Source organism: Carettochelys insculpta, chromosome 19 (assembly GCF_033958435.1).
Source record: "Carettochelys insculpta isolate YL-2023 chromosome 19, ASM3395843v1, whole genome shotgun sequence".
Taxonomy (NCBI): Eukaryota; Metazoa; Chordata; order Testudines; family Carettochelyidae; genus Carettochelys; species Carettochelys insculpta.
In genome coordinates, this window is record NC_134155.1 from 15,312,191 (window position 1) to 15,329,294 (window position 17,104).

At 45.3% G+C, this 17,104-nt stretch overlaps 1 protein-coding gene across 1 annotated transcript in view; it reads right to left on the bottom strand.

Moving 5' to 3' along the window:
* Positions 1 to 6,518: 6,518 nt before the first annotated feature.
* P2RX1 (purinergic receptor P2X 1) overlaps positions 6,519 to 17,104 on the bottom strand; it is a 33,196-nt gene continuing 22,610 nt past the window's right edge. The window contains exons 7-13 of the mRNA XM_075013831.1: positions 16,686 to 16,827; positions 14,212 to 14,342; positions 12,404 to 12,494; positions 11,005 to 11,070; positions 9,902 to 10,003; positions 8,209 to 8,289; positions 6,519 to 7,842 (exon numbers count right to left, since the gene is read on the bottom strand). Coding sequence (XP_074869932.1) covers positions 8,212 to 8,289; positions 9,902 to 10,003; positions 11,005 to 11,070; positions 12,404 to 12,494; positions 14,212 to 14,342; positions 16,686 to 16,827 — 610 coding nt within the window. The 3' untranslated portion in view covers positions 6,519 to 7,842; positions 8,209 to 8,211. The remainder of the gene's footprint in view (positions 7,843 to 8,208; positions 8,290 to 9,901; positions 10,004 to 11,004; positions 11,071 to 12,403; positions 12,495 to 14,211; positions 14,343 to 16,685; positions 16,828 to 17,104) is intronic.

A 17,104-nucleotide genomic window follows, 5' to 3' on the forward strand; every position in this document is an offset into this window, starting at 1 on the left:
TCTTCCAGGAGATCTCTTCCAAAAAGAGTCTTTCAAAAGATCGTGTCCACACACAAAAAAGCAGAGCAAAAGATCGATCAGCTCTTTGGATAGATTGCAGCCACACAGCCCCTGCTCTTTTGAAAGAACAGGCCAGGGACAGAAAAATCCGGCGCCATGAGGACTGCTCTTTTGAAAAAGGGCACCCGGAGCTTCTACACACACCTTTTTCCAAAAGAATCTTTCAGAAAAGAGTGCTCTTCCTCATCTGGGAGAGGAAGAGGGCTGCTGGAAAAAGTGCCACTTTCTTGTGATTTCAGATCAAAAGAGCACATTTTGTGTATGGATGCTCCACATGGCCTTTCAAAAAAAAAGGCCTGCTCTTCACTATTCCGCAAAAGCTACTGAGAACTAGCATATTACTTGGGTCAGTTTTACTGCACAAACATGATTTAAGCATATGAATGTGTTTATATATTTATTTAGTGTCTGATCTATAACCCTCACTCATAACAGTTAATCTGGGGCTACTGACATAAGTAAAGGCTCAGACCCTTATTAGAGTTACATTTGGATCTGGATTTCAAATTCCTCAAGTTTAGGAATGCGCACATCTAGGCTATGGTGTTGGACAGGTCCCAAATGCAGAGCAATAAAAGTGTTCAGGTATTCAAAAGTCAGTTGCAGTATTTAAATTATCTCGTACTTAAGTTTTCCCATTTGTAAAACAAGGCTAATGATGCTGACCGCCGCTATAAAGTATTCTGAGATTTAGTGATGAAAAAGCTACGTCACAGGTGGTGGCGGCGGCATTATTATTATTATTGCTATTTGGTCACACTGAAACAAACTCCTCTGTGAATTCTGTAGTTCAGCAGGAGCTACACTGTAGTTTTCCGTTAATTAAATAATTATTTACCGTTTCATATTCCAACAAGAGAAGCTGTTAAAAACAAACAAACAAAAAATGCTTGCACAAATAAGGCAGCATATACAGCAGACTGAGGAGGTCCTTTAGAAAAATCCTACAGCATTTGAAACTCCTTGTGCTAATCTCAGGCCCACCAACATGGAGGCGGGGGATGAAAGTGGCAGTTGCCCAGGGACCTGGAACTGCCTGCCAAAGTAACAGCTATAGCAGACAGAGCTCTGGAGCCCTTTGAAATTCTAGGGAAGCATTGTTCCACCACTCTGAGTGGCTCTGGGGGACCCCAGCGCTATGGTCCAGTCAGTGCTAAAGGCTGACTGTCCGAGGCCCCACCCCTTTTGGGAGCACAAAGCCAGGCCCCGCCCTCCCACGTTGCCCCAGGGCCTGCAGTGGCTGTTGGCCCCACTGGCTAACATTATGGTAAACAGATATGGTTAGGCCCCTTGCTGAGTAACAGAAGAGGCAAACTATGATGGGCTTTATGCAGCGGTTCCCAAACTTTTCGAGACGGCGACCCATTCTGACAATTCAGTAAGACTTTGTGACCCAAGGCAATTCAAAACCGGTGTGAGGAGCTGTTTCTCCCAAGGACAATTTCTTTTTATAAATCTTGATTTGCCACCCCCCCATGCCCTCAGGCTTGAACCCCTCACAGCTCCAAACTGCCCCCTCACACCCAGGCTTAAACTCCTCACAGACCCACCTCCCCCACCCCATCTACCTCACACGAGTGCCTCTGCTGCACCCTGCTGCTCTTTCCCCAGGCCACCACCACTGCCATCTCCACCACTGCCCTCCTACTCCCTCCCCACACCTGCAACGGGGGCAGTTCCCTGCCCTGCTGCACTGAAATGGGACTCAATTTAACTGGGTTAACAGCCAGACCCCTCCTGCCAGCCAGTAAACCAATCACAATGTGTTCCGTTTCAGCACAGCAGGACAGGGACTGGGAGCCAGAGGAGTAAGTGGTGGGAACTGCAAATGGCTTCTTAAAGAGCCACATGCAGCTTGGAGCCACCCAGCTGGAACCCCTTAGAAAATCTAATGATGACTCATGTTTGGGTCCTGACCCATAGGGTGGGAATTCCTGGTCTACAGGGAACTGCAGCTGCAAATGCACTCTCTCCAGAGGAATTATGGAAAATGCACCAAATAGAGGAAAATACTTCCCGCCCTCTGCAGTGAGAATAGGTCAAGCTTGAAGTTTAAGTAAATCAGAGGGAGAGACCAGAAGGTCCATTCTGAAATCCATCTCCCACAATTTACACACTTCCACTGCCTCTCCTTCCCACAACAAAAATAATCTATGGCAGCAGTGGGCAATAATTTTGGTTGGGAGAGGGGGCACTTCTTTGCATGCTATCCCTGCCTGCAGCAAAATCTCTCAGCTCTTATTGGCTGATTTCCAGCCAATAGGAGTTGAGCAATTTTGCTGGGGATGGGGGATAGTACATGCAGCTCTCCCTACTCCACAGCCATGTGGGCAGACTACAGGCCAGATTAAAGGCTTTACAGGTGGGATCTGTCCCATGGGGCTGTATCTTCCCTGCCGCAGTCTATGGTCTCATATTATATACATCCAGTAACTGTAGTGGGCTCCACTGAGCTACCCAGATCCCCCACAATAGCACTTGGACTCTTCTTATTTACCTTTCGCAGGAGAGAAAAGCAGGCACAATCAAAAGACAGTTTTCTTCTCAGATGTTCACCAGTCATTTCAGAGGCATTTTCCCAGGCTGTGACTCTGATTCACTATCGCATCCAAATGAACACTTGGGAGACAAAGGAGCTCCAGTTGGACAGAAGAATGTAAATCAGCAAGACCTCTTTTCATGGATGTGCTATTTTTGCACAAAAAGTAATGTAAAAGCAGCAGGACAGATGTGTGAGAAGACAACACTGAAATGTAAGAGCTACACCGAAGACCTACTTGCCTAGACTGAATGAACCCAAGAGCTAGTGATTCTATGAGTGCTCATTTGGCCTTATTTCCCATGCTATATGCCCACATAGTGTATGCCATCCACCAGGCCTAGCCTTGGAGATGTTACAGGCTTTTTTTACATCTCAATGGAGCGAAAAGATCTATAATAAAACAGTTGCTAACTCTCGTGATATTATTATGAGCCTCATGGGAATTGGTATTCAACTAAAAGCCCCTCTCTGTGGGACAAGTACCTGAGTACCTCAGCTGTCCTTTGGTAAAAGGAAAGGAAAGTTTCTAGCCCATGTGGTTCATTGCCAAAGGCTTGAAAATATGCCCCCAAATGCCTCCAAAACCAGACAGCAAATAAAAAGAATTCAATGTGTATATTTTAAAATAGAATAATTGTAAAGACGCGCTTATAATTTCAGGGTGAGGGGCGGGAGGATGTTTGCGTGTGTGTCCCCTGAGTCTTGAGTATTTAGAATTGGCAGTACTGATGTTTCCAAATCCTTTATTCTGCCTTTAAAAAAAATACAAATCCTGCCCCCAACTCACTTATTAGAGGCTCAAAAGTTAAAATACCAAGAAGCCAGCAACTATCAGTTTCTCTAAACACAGCTTTCAATGGGTTTACCTTAAGGATTGATTTAGTTAAACTGGCACAAGAGGTTGTGTGAACACATTTATTTCTGTGCTTGTGCTTTTTCCTATGCGGCCTTTTAATTCAAAGGCTATCAAATGGTCTGTTAGTTCCATCTGCTGGTTCTACGCTGCCACTACAAGGGGAACAATGCTACAGTTATTGCTTCAGCGTATTTGTTGCTTGAAAAACCACCCAGAAAAAAGTGTGATGCACTTGTGCTTTTCTCAAACAGAGCTGGGATGAGGCTGCTAACCAACTTTGTATGATTATGGCACAGATGTGCGTGGTGACTGCTGCCAAAATGATCTGTTCTTTCAGTACATGGCTGAGTTAGTACAATGCTATAGCATTTGAAACTCATTGCATTGGTGTAACACAGTATCCAGGAAGTGATCACATAGGCACTGAATCACTAAATAGTGTGCAGCACTGGCAGGATTTTTGTAACCTGCAGAATAAGGTGTCTAAAGTCAGACTGTGTTACCATATACAATCCTGCTGATTAATGACTGGCAAATTCATTGCTGCACACTGCTTGCGAGTACTTCTGCTCACCTCAGAGCCAGAGACCTATTCTCTCTTCCTGTGCCTCTTAACCTTAATAGAGTCCAGTTAATAGAGGATATGAACTTTCTTCTCATCAGCTCTGTTAGGCTATGTCTACATAGCACCTTAAGCTTGACATAAGCCATGCAATTTGTGCTAGGCAAACTGTGTACCTTGTTTTGAGTAGATTTCGAAATAGGATATTTTGGCATGTGGTGCTGTCTAAATGGCACCACATGTCAAAATAAGGCCCTGTTTCAAGGCATCCCTGTACTCTGTATGTGATGAGGTATACAGGGATGCTGGAATAGCTCACCTGTTATCTCGAAAACGGTTTTGCACCAACTGGCGCATTGCATAGATGTGGGCAGCTATTTTGGGATACCACCATACCCTGAAATAGCCCCCACAGTCTAGACACTGATTTAAAGGGCTATAATGTACAAAGATGGTTATTACAAGTGGTAGAAAATTGTTCAATCTGTATAGAATAGTTGGAAAGCTGACGTAACTTTTACGGACAAATGAGGGAGAAATGGATCCTTGTTAATGAGTCGTTTGCCATGAGACCTGCTAACTAAATTCCTCCTGCTGTTACAAATGTTACATGGGTCTCCCTCTCATCCTGCCCTATCCTGTAGTGTAGCGTTGCTGTACTCTGATAAATAGCTCATGTTTCGTTGCAGAGATGGCTGCATTTCCATGGAAAATGATGTGATGCCTAAAAATTCTTTACTACCCTCACAGAAGTGATATAAAGCTTAACTAGTTCGCTTTGTGAGAAATGGTCTGAGCTCCTTGGACAAAAGGGCTACGTCTACACGTGCAGCCAACATCGAAATGGCTTATTTCGATGTTGCGACATCGAAATAGTCTATTTCGATGAATAACGTCTACACGTCCTCCAGGGCCAGCAACGTCGATGTTCAACTTCGACATTGCTCAGCCCAACATCGAAATAGGCGCAGCAAGGGAACGTCTACACGTCAAAGTAGCACACATCGAAATAGGGATGCCAGGCACAGCTGCAGACAGGGTCACAGGGCGGACTCAACAGCCAGCCGCTCCCTTAAAGGGCCCCTCCCAGACACAGTTGCACTAAACAACACAAGATCCACAGAGCAGACAACTGGTTGCAGACCCTGTGCATGCAGCATGGATCCCCAGCTGCAGCAGCAGCAGCCAGAAGCCCTGGGCTAAGGGCTGCTGCCCACGGTGACCACAGAGCCCCGCAAGGGCTGGAGAGAGAGTATCTCTCAACCCCCCAGCTGATGGCCGCCATGGAGGACCCCGCTATTTCGATGTTGCGGGACGCGGATCGTCTACACGTCCCTACTTCGATGTTGAACGTCGAAGTAGGGCGCTATTCCCATCCCCTCATGGGGTTAGCGACTTCGACGTCTCGCCGCCTAACGTCGATTTCAACTTCGAAATAGCGCCCAACACGTGTAGACGTGACGGGCGCTATTTCGAAGTTACTGCCGCTACTTCGAAGTAGCGTGCACGTGTAGACGCAGCTAAGGATTGCAAAGTATTATTAATCATTATGTCATTTGAACAAAAATAGGTTATCCATGTGTGAAGATGATATGCAGAGGGAAAATAACCATTAAGTGATTCAGGCAGAATTTCTCCCTGAGTGCGCCAAACAAGCTGGAAGGAGAAATAAAATTAAACAGGGCGAGACACTTTAAGGACAGACTCCAAGCATCAGGGTTCCCTCTTAGTTTTTGCACCCTTGAGGTGAATGAATTTTCTTACATGGAGGAGGTATGACACATCGCCTTCATATTGGTGCACATAACATTCATGTGGCAGGAGTGGGACGGGGCTCAGGGCCATGGCGCAGGAGTATGAGGGCTCCAGCTAGGGGATGCAGGCTCTAGGGTGTGGCCAGGGATGTGGGTTTTAGGGTACAGAAGGTGGGCTGCTGGGCTGGGGTGCAGGAGGGATTATGAGCTCTGGGCTGGGAGTTTGAGCTTTGGGGTGGAGTCAGGGATGAGGGTTTTGCAGTGCAGGAGGGTCCTCAGGGGCTTGTGCAGGGGTCAAGAGGTTGGGGCTTGGGCATCCCTGGCACATTGGTGCCAGGGCCAATGGGGAGGGGTTCTCCTCTGCTGAATGCAGCAGCTCTGTGTAGGAGCAGGCCCAGCCCCAGCCCCAGCCCCACTGCTGCCTTGAGCCCCTGGGCAGAGCATAATAGGAAGCCAGATGGCAGCACAGCTTAGGGGGAACAGCCTTTCATGTTCAGCATGAGGAAAAAGTGAGCAGAGAGCTGCAAGGTGGGTCATGCTGAGCCAAAATGATGGGTTGGCATATCCTCCCTGTCTACAGGCAGCTCTGGCTCTGGCACAGGATTTGCTTATGGTCTCATTCTTTAAGCCAGAGGAGGAGAGGTGTATGTCCAGCCTTCCTGAGAATATGGAATTCTTCAGTGCCTGCCAGCACCCTGTATCTACGTGTTCCCCCAAGGACAAGCACTGGCATAGAAAGGTGACTTAATAGAAAAACTAAAGGTTTATTTTTAATAAAATACATTATTACAAAATAACCATTTCCCCACCACAGATAATTGCACTAATTGACCAAGAGGAAGAACAGTGCAGCCTCTGCTGGGCGCTGGCTTAGCTAGGACTAAGAAAGTCCCTACCAATCAGGCAAAGTTTAGGCTAATCCAGAACATAGCTCTGCACAGCCTCTGTGCATTTGATAGACCACAAACTGTCTAGAGATGGAAATAAAACTGTCTGCTGTGATCTCATTAGCCTCTCCAGGTGTGTGTCTTATCACATTTACCAGGTAATGCCAACACCCGGGTCAAGAGTGGGATGTTATCAGTACTGTTTGGGTCTCCCCATGTTTGCTTTAGACTCAGCATTCAGTTTGGCCTAACCTCTCTCTCTCTCTCTCTCTCTCTTTCACTCTGTCTCTCTGAGCTTGTGAACAGGAAGCAGCTAACGGAGTTTTGTGTGGTAGTTCTCCAGGTGAAGAAGGCACAGTTACAGGCCCTTTGAGGTAAGTGGCTGGGTGTGATGTGTGTGCTGCAAGTTTTTCTTCACACAGCCCACGTTTGGCCTGTGGAACTCCTTGCGGGAGGATGTTGTGAAGCGCAGAACTTTAACAGGATTCTAAAAAGAACTAGATACATTCATGGAGATTAGGTCCATCAATGGCTATTAGCCAAGATGGGTAGGAATGGTGTCCCCTAGCCTCTGTCTGCCAGAGGCTGGAACTGGATGACTAAAGAGGGATCACTTGATGATTACCTGTTCTGTTCACTCCTTGTGGGGCATCTGGCATTGGCCACTGTCAGCAGACAGCACACTGAGCTAGATGGACCTTTGGTCTGACCCAGTAGGGCCATTCTTATGTTCTTATATTCTTACTGTGCATGGCCCAGAGATAGTAACACTCGAGAGGGCTTTTTTTTAAAAAAAAAAAAAAAAAAAAAAAAAAGCCACAATGAAAAATTTCCTCTGTGCTTTAATTTAATGGGGCTTCATGCACCTCTTTTCTTGGAGTGAAGTCAGGGGTGATTCCCCCATGCCAGAATAGTTTAGTTACCACTCATCAGTGCCTGTACCCATGACTAAATCAGAACCAACTGTCATCTTTCAGTCCACCAGCCTTCCACTCCCGTTTTAGGGGGCTCATGAAGGTATGTGTGCCTATCCTGACAAATATTGTTTGCTGAAACAGCAAGCAAGACTCATTCTAAGATACAAAATGGTGAGTTGTTGTGTGATCATTAACAGCCTGAGGAACTGGGGGGCAGTGAAAAAACATCTGAAGAGGAAGCAGGTTCTTCTTTCAGTGCAAGCCCTGCCAAAAAGAGAGACAGGTTCAGAAAGTCATCCCCACCATCTCCAGTGTGGGTCTTCTTGCCCAGCATCTCCCCAGGAGGCACATCTCTGGGCTAAGCTGTACTTCAGCTGATTTGCCAGAGTTACACTCAAGACAGCTCATGGTCCTCCTGGTCCTTATCGATTGCTATAATCAACCTTAAGGCATATCTGCAACCCCATTTCAATCTCTCACTTGTTGATCTCCTCAGTTCTCTGTTAACTTAACAGCATCTTTCTCAAGCCTGGTGTGAAACCAGGAGGCCCAAAGTCATCGTTGGGTCAAATGGTATGAGTCCATCAACTTTCAGTGGTGAATCTAACTTAGACAGTGGAGGCCACTTACGTTTCACTGAGAGCCTGTCATGTTGTTCTGCAGATTGCACATGGGTGAAGGAGAAGTCTCTTCTTTTTCCTGTGATATTGTCTAGTCCAAATCAAATGCAACAATTATTCCTTCTGGGATTACCACACAATGGCATTAGTGATAAAGACCCCTCTGTGTTGTGCAACAGTAACCACGAGCCATTTGGTCTCAATATGTCAGGCCATGCTTAGAGCATTTGTACATGGAACATTTCCCCCCCACCCACCCTTTGGAAATTTGAGTAGGCTTGTGTTAACAGGTAGCCTAGAAAGATTAGTAAGTGTAGGCTCTGGGACTTAGGACTACCCCAGATCTCAAAAGGATATTATTTTAAAACACCCACAAATAAACTCTTTCTGCAAATCAGCTCTTGTCCTTTATGCACTGTAGATGGAGCAAAGGATTTAACCTCAACTCAACCTCAGGACTATGAGTGTGGATCATCAGACATAAGGACTAAGACTTTTGAACCCACCTAGGCAATCTGAGTGCATAGTGTTCATTGACATTAGTTTCCGGAACAGCTGTTCAGTTGAATGGAAATTGACAGCTCATAGCCCAGGATTTGCGGTGTTGCAATATTATGATGTTTTTCTAAGGTGGGTCTTTTAAAGGCACTCCGTGCTGGCCTTGTTTGTGCCCACTGATGCTAATGGGAGTCTTGCCATGCCGCCTGTGTGAGCTAACTTTACTCACACACTGACTGCTTTTGAAAACCTCTCCCTGCAGGCTCATGCCCATATCACTCTTTGGTGATTAGACCACTGGCAGATTGAGCAAGTAGCTAATGGAAATTCTTGTCATAGAAGGGCCTTGCAACTTCAGAGCTGAAGATTATGGGTTCTAGTCTCTGTTCAGTGGGGTGGATTTGACAATCACTAGAGTCTACCAATCCAGGCAAGGAAGTGCCTAGCTCAGGGGTGACCAGCCTGCAACCCTGAAGCCACATGTGGCTCTTTGCTCACTGAAACGTGGCTCCTGCTTGGAACTGCATGTGCGGACTACTCAGAGCCACTCTTCACACACACCCCAGCAGCTGGAGGCGTAAGCATGTGGCTGCTGCGGTGGTGGCAGTGGCTCTGGTGAATCCCAGGCATTGGGTTAGAGCGGGCAGGGGGAGGGTGCCCAGCTCTTGGGGAGGGGAAGATTTAGGGTTAGAGCAGGAAGCTGGGGGCCTCTGGCTGAGGAGAAGGGTATTGGGTTAGAGCAGGGATCCTGGGGTGCCGGGATCCTGGGGTGGGTAGGGGAGTTGAGCCATTTTATCTATCTAGCTATGTCTTTATATATGTTATCTGTACAGATAGATAAAAATAAATATAGAATATGTGGCTCTTTGCACTTTAGCCACAGTTATTTTGGCTTTTAGCGTCTAACTCTTTGGCTACCCCGGTCTAGCTGCTCTCCTCTATATATTTAATATACAATCAGACAAATTTGTTGTATAATCTCTATACACGAACACACATACATGTATAGTAACAGAGGGAGCCGTGCTAGCCTATATACTATCAAAACAAAAAGCAGTTAAGTAGCACTTTAAAGACTAGCAAAATAATTTATTCAGTGAGCTTTCGTGGGACAGACCCACTTCTTCAGACGATAGCCATACATATATAGAAATGCCTCCTGCCCTCTGCAATCTCAGGTAAAAGAGGAATGAATTGTTACTTACAGACTTGGAAGGCTTCGTTTCTGTACATTTGAATTTCCTCTGTTTGTAATAATCCCGTTTTGGGAGAAAGTGCAGCAGAAGCAGGTCACACACCAAAGATGCCTTAAATCAGACAAAGCACCACACAGAAACCAAACTGTGGTTAGGGCAGCACCTCAAATATTAGATTCTCTAAACCAGAAATCTGCATCAGTCTCCTATGCCTATAACATACCATTCATCCCAAAGCACTTTATGAACAGCTCCCGCTTCATCCACTTTGGCTGGGGAACATGACAACTGTTTAATAGTGCACTCAGGCACACCTTAGCTTAGGACAGAAATTACACATATAGGATTCAAGTGTGGGCACTAAAGTATGCAGAATGTAATTACTTATATGGGAATTTGGTTAATATGATGAGTCTAGTGCCATGCAACCACCAACCGCCAGGCCACCAACTGCTGAGATCCCACTGTGGCATCTCTCCTTAAAGACAGAGCTCACCTCTGGAAACCATGCTGGGGTATTGGTTCAACTACATATGAAAAAGGAAGATCGCCACCTAGCAGCCGAAATATTTGCTCCAGCACTTTGTATGGACATCTCCCATGAAAAATATGAACTAGGCCTGACCTTCCCTCACCTGACTGAGTCATATCCTAGCTCATATAACTGGAAGGGACCTTGAGCCCAGTCCCCTGCCCTCACAGCAGGACCTAGCGCCATCCCTGACAGATTTTGTTTTTCTAACCTGCCCCAAGACCTTTGAGAGCCCCCCTCGAGGATTGACCTCACAGCCCTGAGTTTACAAGGCCAATGCACTAACCACTATCCCTCCCTTCCCCCAGCAAATATGGAAGCCCACGCTGATGAGCAAACCATCTAACATAAGTCCCCACTGCACCGTGCTTTGTTTATATCGACGATCTGGAGCTAGATGGGCTCTACTGCAAGGAAACTTCTTCCCTCTTCATTTTGCATTTCTCACACGCAAAAGGACAGGCAGATGCCTATGTGGAGCTCGTATTTTGCTGTACCTCAGGGTCCCTTGTACTTCACTGCTGCATGCAAGCAGAATAATTTGCACATTTACATGCAGGCTGGAGAGGTCAATACTCACCACTCCAAATATACCAATTCCAGAGCCTATTGTGGTCATTGTTGGGATGATGTCAAATTTGCCTGCCTGAATAAAACCAGAGAAAACAGGCAGGATATCATAATGAAGCAGAAGAATCCAGCAGGGGGAAGGAAATAGTGACAAAAGTAGGGCTAGGGATGACCCTACTATGGAGTCTTGCCACGACCACCACTAGAGGAGTTCACTCCCTCTCAAAGGCCTGCAGGAGCTGTGAACGCTCTTCTAGAGAAGCAGGTGGAGTGACTGGGCATTTTAGATATCAAGCTATTATTTTCTTTTGTGAACTGAATGCTCTGGGATTTCTGTCCATGCAACTAGAGTCAGGAATAGCACGGGCAGGTCCAACAAGCACTTTCCTTATGATACTTCCATAATGCTCCTCAACTACTCATGACCCAAAGAAACCAGTTTCCAGTGACAAGGGGAAGTCTATCTCCACACTCATCTTAGTGTCTGCACGAAGACTGCCAATCGGAGTGCCACCTATACCAATTTAGTGGTGATTCTGGGATGTGAGTACCAGTAAAAGACAAGACCATCAGCTCACAATAATTGGTTTCCGATTGACTAAACCATTAGTTTAGCAGTGACTGTGGCCTACTATCTTTAAACACCACCCTTAGAAAATGACTAGCAGTGCTCAGCAGCCTTTGTGGAAAGTATAAAGAGCTGGTGTAAATCAGACAACACTATCTGGAAGAAAGTTTTACTGGCTCTACAAAAGCAGGAACTATGCTATATATTCCTGAGTGCTATTTACTGGCAATTTATCTATTAACTTGCATCTCAAGACAGAGCTCTGTGACAGTAGGAAGCACCTAGGACTCCAGGAGAAAACTTATCCATCCATGCAAAGTTCGTTGAAACAAATCAACCTCTCTACTTCAGTAAATAAACTCCAGTGATATACAGAAATAGCATATGCACCATCCTGATTCTCATTCATCCTTTGAGACCAGGTCTGCACCAGACATTAAAATCTATTGTAGGTACTCAATTGTAGCTATGGCAATGGCATAGCTAGAATTGACATATCTACGATCAAGTTACCAGGCTGTCCTCACAGAGGGGGCTTACAGGAGAAACTCTCCCATTGACCTTCCTTACTCCTCATAATATTGAGTACAAGGTGACTGTCGACCCCAGACAGTTCGATGTTGTGCCTCCCTACTATGCATGCAAAATTAAACCCCAGAAGATTGACTCTGACCGGGTCAATCTTCCCTGCAGTGAAGACATATTCTGAGTCTAAGGCCCTGATAGGCATGAAGTTCATATAGAGGAGTGGATTATATGACAACACATGAAAAGGCAGGGAATTTAAGAGCTAAGATGATGAGAAATCTATGAATTAAAATGAATTCACACTGGATGTTACCTTTCCATTCACCAGAATGTCAAACCGGATTCCAAACACCTTGTACAAAGTCCTGTAGTCAGTTCCATTCTCTCTGTAGTATTTCGCATACCTTTCCAGTCAGACAGATAATATGTTAAATGGCCTTTCACAGTCTTTAGAAAACAAAAAATAAACCAAACTAATATAAACCTCTAAGAAAACAGAGGAATTAGAACTTCTATGAACAAGGGGACAGAGGACGGGACATGCCCTTGAAAGAACCCTTGCCCTGCTGCATGACCTAGGGCAAGTCACAGACCTGCTTTGTGCCTTGGTTTTCCCCATCTGGAAAATGGGCCTAATAACAACAACATCCTTTGTAAAGTGCTTTGAGGATAAGAGCTGAGGAAACATGCTAGATAACAGCCTGATACTTATTTATTACTCTATCAAATCAAAGTAAATGAATGAACTGAAAATATTCAGCTGAAAATTTCATAGCTGGCTGAGATAAGATGAAGTTATTTACGCCTGGTTGAACATTTGTTCAATGCTATGGGGTGTATTATGTTGTTTTGGGAAGAATAATTAAGCATTACGGTGTATAGAACTTTCCTTTGCTACTATTATGTAAATCTAAAGAAATGAATAAACAAATAATGGGTGAGTATTTCAAATCTATAGTTAGACAGCCTAGGAAGAGGCATTTGGCTGAGAATCCTATATCACTAATGGGTGAAGGGACGAAGGGTCGAGTCACTATGGTACCAAATTAGAAGATACCTGGCTGGTTTTAGGAAAGTTTGGCCTAACTCACGGGTCCATCCCACAAAAACTCATCACTGAATAAATCATTTTGATTGTCTTTAAAGTGCTACACTTCTGCTGGTTTGTTTTGTTGGAGTACAGACTAACACGGCTACCTCTCTCTTACTGTTCCCAAATAACGTGCTCTTGACAATATGTGCTGTGAATAAATTTGTGACCTCACTACATATGGAACATATTAATAAGGTAACCCACCAACTTTGTGTTGTCTCTTTTTGCAGCCCACCCAATATCCTAGTTTCTGAGCTGGGAACCCCTAATTTAAAGGCTAGCATACGTCTGCTCCTCCTCAGCCCACAGAGGGAGCACTGACCACTCTCAGCAGCACCTGCTGGCATGGTATCACGAAATCCGGTGGGGAGGGAAGGTCAGAGCGCAAACCTGCTGCCCTGCACTCAGCCTGAACATGTGACTATTGTCTCATGGAGTTGGCTTAGCTCCCTGCTCTAGACTTTCGAGCCTGGCACAAAGGGTATCAGCGTCATATGAGTTTGATCCAGCCACCTTACCTGTCATAACAGAGGGGCAGTAATAATACTGGCCTCCTGTCTTGTGAGCTCTCACAATGCAAAGTCCTCTGTAAGAGCTTGATGTTACCATGAAGTGCAGTGCCAGCTGTAGCCCTGTATTGCTATAGCGGTATCTGCTAACCCATTTCAGCGAAGGAGACACATGAGTACAGTGTTGTGATTGAAACATAACTAATAATTTGGGGCATACAGGTGACCCTGGGAGGATTTTGCAGTGGCTTAGAGCTGGGAGTCTGGAGTGAGTGCATGGCTGTGTGAGAGGACAGAGGGGAAGGAAGGCTGATTAAAGGGCGGTGGGGGCATTGCAAGTTACTTTTCACTTCCTGTTCTAAAGTGAATGGCTGCACTTTGCTCACACAAGGGTGACATTTATTTTAGCAGTGGAGGGAGTATCCAGCCTTTCATAGCACCTGTAATGTGCTTGGAGATCCTTTGGGATGAAAGGTACTACTTATGAAGGTTGAGCAGAAGGTAATAGGACCAGCTCACCTGAAGTTGAAGCCTGGTGAGACATTATTGTCATCGTTGTAAAGTCCGTGAAACTGATAAACAGGCTTACAGTATGTCACGGGCCAGTCAAGGTCACAATCCCAGTCTATGGTGATACCAACAACCCCGCCCTATTGCAGAGGCAGCAAAAAGACAAGAAATACCCACATTAATATCATGCCAGAATTTGTGCTCTGGACAATGCTGTTTTGTTAGCTCTTTCATTTGTAATGGGAGGCTCTTTTCATCCCCATAAATTCACTCCACAGCTGCCTGCAAAGATGCTACTGAGGGACCAGATTCATCCATGACACACACAAATTGGCAGGACTTGTCTTTCTCTTTCTCCACCCAGGACGCCACTTTGCAGCCATCTGGCTCTTTGCATGACACTGTTAATATGCTAGCTTCATTTCATAGCAGAGCCTTCCTGTCCTCCCCCAATATCATGCTGCTCCATTTGGAAAGAGCAGAGCAAGATTTTCCTTGGGAAGTCGTGATCTTCAATATAGGAGCTTGCTAGCTGTAGTGTCTATTGCCATCTACATAGTATTGCAGCACTTGCAACACTGCCTCCTGTTTGTTCAGTCACCTGTATCTAGAAGCAGCTATGCCCCTTGCCAACTAAGGCCTGGGGCTGCAGGATTGATGGCAAAGCCTAACGCGATTGCACCCTGTGTGCATTTGTGAGAGGAGAAGGGACTTTCACTAGGTGATTATTAGAGAGAGGCCCAAGCCAGAAGCCTACATCCAAAAATCCCCTAAAATTTGCAAGCTCATGCTCTTCCCTAGGGACATTTCTTCTTGGATAAAAGAGTGTTAAACTTGGAACCCCTTAAACAGGGCTGGCCAATCAGAATGAAAAGATTAATCTCTCAATCGGTTATCATTGGCTGATATTTGAAATACAATAACAAATAAAAAGAATGGAAACAGGGAAGTATAGTGTCTTCATGTATAGACCAGTTTCTGCACATACAGTAAATAGTGTTTAACTAGTGTTTTTCTTTTTTAGCTAGTTCAGTTAATCAATAGCTAATAGCCCACTACTATGGGATTCAACCGTCGCTCATGAGTAAGGTTCTGCCATATTCACTGTTCATTTTGATCAATTTCATGGTCATGGGATTTTAAAAGATCATAAATTTCATTATTTCAGTTAGTTAAATCTGAAATTTCATGGTGGTTTAACTGCAAGTGTCCTGACCCAAAAAGAAATTGTGAGTGTTTGTGTGTTTGCGGGTGAGGGTTATTGTGGCATGGGCAGCTTGTAGTATAGCTACTATTACTTCTGTGCTGCTGCTGCTGGTGGCCCTGCATTCAGAGCAGGGCAGCAGGAGAGCACCTCTGAAGGCAGCACCCCACCAGCAGCAGCACAGAAATAAGGTCGGCATAGTATGGTATTGCCACCTTGACTTCTGTATAGCTGATGTGGGGGGCTGACATTAGAACTGAGCACCCAGCCAACAGCCACTGCTCTTCAGCCACCAAGATCTGAAGTCAATGCAGAAGGAAGGGTGGCAATACTGTGACCCCCTGCAACTCTCTTTTGGGTCAGGATCCCCAATTTAAGAAACACTGGTGTCTCCCATGAAATCTGTATCAACATCATCATCATCATCCTCAAGCATAGGCTCAGTACCCATTGGTGTCTGATGCCTCCCTCACTATCTCCTTCCATCTTTCCCTGTCCAGTGTGGAGTGGCTTAGTTTCTATAGAGTAGCTCCACACCAATCTACTACGACACCTGTATAGTACAGGGTAAAAGCACTCAAAAGACCAGATTTGCAGGGAAGGAAAGAGGGATAGACCTGATTTCATGGTCCATGATGTGTTTTTCACAGCTGCGTATCTGATGGGCTCCTAATCATGAGGCTATCAGGCCAGGCCTGTGGTGGAGAGAACACACCAGATTCTTGTGGTTGGGAAAGAGAGAGGAAGCTGGGGATGGGGGCAGATTAGATACAGCTGGATTAATGAGTTCATTTTCCCTCTAATCTACTGAGCAAGATCAACACAGCTGCATAGTAACACATTTCACCTCTTCTCCTTCACCAGTGTAAGAGCTAACATGCGGACAGGTGGCTTGTGTGCAAAGCAGGCATGGGCTCTCGTGGAGGTGGAAAGGGAAACATTAACAAGACACAGTAAGGAAGCAAGAAAAGCCTGAACAAAAGCAGTGATGAGCTTCCCCGTCCAAAAGCCAAACAGGATGAGGTGGGTGGAGACCAAAAAAAACCTCTCCTTATTTGTTCTCAAACAACCTTATAGCCACTTGGGATCATCAACGTGGCAAATGTACACAATCACTGTTAACATGAGCACAAAATGTTCTGCTAATCCTGGTTACTCTCTTGTAGATTAGACCATATTTCCCTGTAGCCTGCACTTAGAGCTGGAGGAGACGTGTCAGCTAGGTACATACTTAGGGTATTCTCATGACTGAAAGAATCAACAACTAAAATCTGTGTACCTTATGGGCTAAGGCATGAAAATTTTGGCCTGATTCCTTCACAATGTGTCCCAGCTCAAACACAGGGCAAAAGGGATCTTTCTTCTTGTGATAGGTACATTGTTTCAGATACCTCGTGGTAATGCCCTCCACCAGGTTGCGCCTATGAATAAAAAAGAGTTGATGTCAGCAGAATGAAAGGTGATAGTTTACGATTAGTTATGGCATACAAGGCCAAATTTTCAAATGAGCTCAGTATTCACCACCCAGCAGCTGAAATTCAGAATCTCATAAGAGTTCTGTACCCACTGGGCGAAGTTCTTTTGCAAACCTGAACCCTTGTCTCTGTGCTAAGGGGGTACTGAGCTCTTTCGAAAAGCTAGGCCATAGTGAACATCGTGCTTTAAAAATCAGCTACATGAGAGAAAAGAACTTACATT